The sequence below is a fragment of the Gavialis gangeticus genome, unplaced genomic scaffold (assembly GCF_001723915.1).
Source record: "Gavialis gangeticus isolate Ggan-Ray unplaced genomic scaffold, GavGan_comp1, whole genome shotgun sequence".
Lineage (NCBI taxonomy): Eukaryota > Metazoa > Chordata > Crocodylia > Gavialidae > Gavialis > Gavialis gangeticus.
This window is the reverse complement of record NW_017729032.1, coordinates 136622568-136627805: the sequence shown is the minus strand read 5'-3', so window position 1 is coordinate 136627805 and position 5238 is coordinate 136622568. Positions and strand designations below refer to the sequence as shown.

The following is a 5238-nucleotide window of genomic DNA, read 5'->3' as shown; positions in this document are numbered from 1 at the left end:
TTGCAGCCCCGATCCCCAAGTCCCACACACTGCCCAACTGGGCAGCAGCCTCAGCCCTGCCCAACTCCCTCCATCTCTCCCTATGAGGGCTTCACTCCCCTTTCCCCCAACTTACCTGCAGGAGCTGCTCTCCAGGCTGCCTGGGGCCATATGCATATACACATGGCACCCCCTCCCTGACTGCTGTCCTTCCTCTCCCTCACAGTCCCCTGCAGGCTGGAACTCTGCCAGCTTGCAGAGGGCTCATTGAAAACTGCAAAATCTGTGGGTTTCTCTGCTAAAATAAAAAATCCATGTTTTATTCCGGTAAGGGGAGAAATCCGCATTTTACTCCATTTTTCCATGGGAAATGGAAAACCTGGATCCTTGCTCATCACAGTCCCTGTCCCTGCCTCGTTTCAACCTTCCAACTCTGATCTACCATCTTCTCTAACCATGGTACCACCTCAGTCCTTGGCCTGATGACTCAGACTGCAAAAGATACCTGGTGTGACCTCAGCCTGCCTATAGTAACTTGATAAGTGACTGCTCACAGCCCAGTCAATCCTGGCATCAGCCTCATGTAAAGCCATCAAAATAAGATTTGTGTGGAAGTTATCTGGCAACTAGGTCTTGTGTTTTCATCAGCACAGGGCTGAATTCACATACATAGAAGAGGAGGCAGGATTTGGACTGTGCTATGTATACAAGCAATCACATTTGTGTGACTTCCTGGGAAGTCTGTAGAGGTGCTAGGAGATATTGGGAAATATTTACAAGCACAAAATAATAATAATATTAGCATTTCTCCCAGCAAAAATAGTTCAGCTATACAAAAGAATCCTGTCATCCAATCCAATCATATCACAAAAGAAGTTCCTTCTTTAAAAAAAAAAAGGCTAGTCATGCTTGATTGCTAAAATACAGGTTTATTCTCTGCAAATACCAAATACAGCTCTTCAAAGTTCTTTACTGGCATTTCACTACATTAGATTCAAGCTCTACCATCTTATTGCTTAAAAGCATGTACAAGAATTACATTTGACAAGGTTAGATTGATCTAAATGCCTGGCCCTGCAAAAGACGTTTGCAGGGCTTAAATCATCCAAAAATCATGCACTAACTTTAGATCAACCTGGGTTAGCACAATCCAAAATGGATTATCCAGATCTAGTAAATGTCTACATGCATTCAGGCACAGACTAGGGCTGGAAAAGCCCAGCCACTCACCCCAGCCCCAATGCTGTGATATCCCTACACTCCTACCTTGACGTAACTGAATTTTAGCCCCATGACAGCAACTCTTGGACTAGGCAGCCCCCCACTTTATGGAGCCAGCAACCCCAAACCCTGGACCCACCATGTCCCCTGGGCCCAGCCCCGCCAGCCCCTCTCCACCATGTACTGCTAGCACCCCCAGCCTTCCTGTCAGCCCATCTCCCACCTCAGGCTGTGCACACCACTCCCAGCATCAGCATATGCTGCTTAAACCTTAACCAGGTTCCATAAATGTTTGCTCACACCCTAAAACTCTTCAGAGATTTGCTTTCCTAACTATTTTTAACTGCTGCTTTTGTTCTCTTGCTTTCTGATTCCTGCCTTCTTCATGAAACATTCTCTCAATTTGGGATGGCCTTCTATATGTGTTTGAAATCATCTTCTGCGTATATCACAAGAGAGTCCTCGTCACTCAGTTCCTATGCAGGCTGACCCTTCATTTACAGTCACAGTGATGTCAATGTGACTTCACAAACGATATAGCCCAGCTAGAAGGCTCCCTTTTTGGGATCAATGTAGAACTATAAGCTTATCAGCATAGAAGCCTCATTTGTTTGTTGGATTGTGTGTACATTGTTATTTCAAGGACATTATTGTGTACATTATTTTTTTCCGTTACTATATATACTATGGGAGCATATGGGTCTCAGTTATAAGGAGGCTCCTGGCATCCGACCAATTATTTAAAATTACACATCAAATAACAGTCCAGACAGTTTGCTAGCTCTACAATGTATTTGTTTATAATCACAAATTAATACTCCCTATGTGGTTAGCCAGTACCTTAGTTCTGCTGTCTCTTATAAAAGAAAATGGGCCCTCAAGTACACCTCAAAAGTAAGATCTGTTTTGAGCTCTGTGAACAAAAAAACATACCAGAATCCTGAGACCCTTAATGAGAATATTCTACTAGCTCACTATTCTCTCATTCTGAGGACCATTTAGCATCAGCCAATCTCTCAATCACAACTGCATATCAGTATACTGCAGAGAAGGAGGTGGTATCCCACATGGGCTGGTTCCAACACATTTAGTTATAAAGAAAAAAACCCCCCAAAAAAGACCCATAAGTCTTGTAACTGCAACGTTATTTTAGGAATTAGTATTGGAAAATGACTGTACCTTGAATTATTACATGGACTCAGTTATATTCTTATGTAGAAGATTATTCTGTTTTCATACTCATCAGATTTACAATTTACAGTCTGAGGTATTTACACAGGTTGTAAGAAAAGTAACATGTTACCTGTTCAAGTTTGGTCGTACCATTTACTGGGACACTGTCTGATGCATTGTCTTGAGACTGCTGCTTGCATAAACCTTTTGTTGCATCTTTGAACATGGTGTCTTTCTCCAGCAAACTGTCTTGTTTGGCAATCGGTATAGCCAAAGGATTGCTATGGAGAGAATCAATAAAGCAATCAGACTCCTTTTGAAGATGCCTGACAAACAGAAGATTGCCAAGGCTGGGTGGCATGAATGTGGAATTCAAATATAATTTAAGACAGTTTTTCCTTATCCAAATACATAAATTGGATGACAGCAGAAGATTGTTTGCTTCGCTTGTTCTGTTCTAAGGATACATTAGTCTTGACAAAGCTCTTTGATTTAACATTCACTTTTATGCAAGCCTTTTCAAATGAAAGCTTAGCAAGTCAAGCAGAATATGCATGGATGTGTATTTGCTAGGATAACAAATCAATAAGTAATTAGAAAGCCAAATTTAAGATATGATTGACCCCAAAATAGTATTTTGAAAAGTAATATAGTTAAATCAATTCAATATACAGATATTGTCACTGCAGCTAATAAAATTAAAATCCATAGTTTTTAAGGTTACCAATAAAGAAGCTATATTTTATCTGCATACAAAGCTATATATAACTGATCAGTTATCTGGAATACAAGACTATCTAAAATGAAATAGCAAAGATGCAAAACTTTATTCATAAAGGCTTCACTTACGAATTTGCCCATACTTCCAGTCTGCAGTGCACCACACCTGCAAAAATGCATTATGACAGATCCTGCAAGCATTCTCTAGATTTCAGGTAAATTATAGGCCTAGGAAAGCAAACTATGGCAAAAGCCTCAGAACAGAAGTGAGCCTGAGAGGAGCCATGACAGTAAGATCCAACGGAAGAGTAAGTAAATCCAGCTCTCCCAGTTTCCTTTCAGTGGGCATGTCTACATGTACAATACATGTGACTGAATACTTTAGCTCAATTTGTGCCAGAGTGGACTAATCCTGACATCACCACCTACAGGTGCATTTAAGCACAGTAATTTACTGCACTGCTGAATACCACTTGTATGACTACCTGGCAGCACAATAAATTAGTCTACTCTGCCCTGACTGCTCCACACATATAGCCGGTAATGTTTACTGTGCAGCAAATTAGCTTACTATGCAGTAAAATGTCTCATGTAGATGTGCCCAGCATGTGTGATAGAGAGCAGATAATGCATAGGAAAGAAGTGTCAAGTGTCATTGAAGGCATGGAAAGTAAAATTCTAGTCCCTCTGAAGTCATTTGGAGTTTTATAATGAATCACAGTACAAGAAGAATTTCACAAAGAAACTGTTCTACTTCCCCAAAACATAAGGAGCAGGAATAACACTTATCCCTAATATGGGCCCCACATAAGGATAGGAGTTGCTACTGAAGATTGAATATAAGAACCTGTTTAATTTTAAGAAAGTATTTATATGCTGCCCTAAGGAAGCCCACAGCAAGCAAAAATACATTTTCAGCAGCAATTAAATGATTTTTAAATGGAAATTCTTCTTCAACAAAATTGCCTTTTTTGAGACCATATCAGTTGTGATTAAGTTGAATATTAGAACTAACTGTGAACGCCTCCAAATATATTCATTTTTAATATTTTTAGAAATTTTTTTCTTTTCAAAATGACTGTTTTATTTAACTAAAGCATATAAAGAATTGAAATTGAAAATAAAATGAAACATGATGAACTTAATAAAATTCAATATTTAATTGACTTTTTAAAAATGCTGTTTTGGCTTTTGTCCTAGTTAGGGGTGAACGTATTGCAGAATTCTTGAAATTTTCACAGAATAGAAAATCCATATTTCACACAGGTTTAGTACTTCCCTAAATAAGGGCCATTTTAGCATCATGAAAAATGTAAACATTCATAAATAATGTAAGTGCTTCTGCTGACCCTTTATATAATAAATAACAGATTTTATTCCCAGGCACCTATACCTCAAAGGAGAAGAATGTTTGTGTCCCATATATATCTGAAATAGCTTCTATTTTTCAGAAAGTGATGTTTCCAGTGCTGATGGCTTCAAGTAGCTTTCTTTAAAAATGAATAGTGTGCTTTGAAGTATTAAAATTCAATTTAAAATTGATATTTTTTGTTCCAACTACCCTTTCAACTGTTCTTTTTTTAATCGCTCAAAGTTTTTTGCAATTTCCTTCTGGACTGGATTTTTGTCGCATTGATTTTAAAAAGACAATTTTTTTTAAAATTAGGTGTTTTTGGCTTATTTGGTTTTGTTTATCTAAAAATCACCAAACAGACAAGCAAAAAACCCCAAAATAAACAAAAGGCCACCTTATTTTCATCATATTAGATGCTTCCAAGCTTTTTTATAAATGTTCCCCAAATTTTCTGATTGGAAGTTGTGTTCAGATGATACAGCAATCAAAATCTATTTGATACAGTAATCAAGATCTTTTAAAAGTTTTGGAACTGCTATTTGTAAGTAATTAATAGTAAGATGATGTTTCCTTTTAAGTGTTAAGATCCATGAGATCTCATTGGTGTTACCTTCATCCTTCCTCATCCCATCCCAACTGCTTGACATGCAACACACATTTGTAGCACCACATTTAGATTAGTAAGTAGACTCTTCAGGACAGACAGATGAAAAGAAACTATTTTGCAGGCTGCAGAATGGAAGAAGAGCAGAAACCTTCAGGCAGAATATTGTAAAAAAAAAAAAAAAAAA

General features: G+C 38.1%; 1 protein-coding gene across 1 annotated transcript in view; it reads right to left on the bottom strand.

The window, feature by feature from the left end:
• The window catches only part of MYO16 (myosin XVI), a 581111-nt gene that overhangs the window by 388665 nt on the left and 187208 nt on the right, over positions 1-5238 (bottom strand). Inside the window, exon 9 of the mRNA XM_019525343.1 lies at positions 2504-2654. Within this exon, the coding sequence (XP_019380888.1) occupies positions 2504-2654 (151 nt within the window). The remainder of the gene's footprint in view (positions 1-2503; positions 2655-5238) is intronic.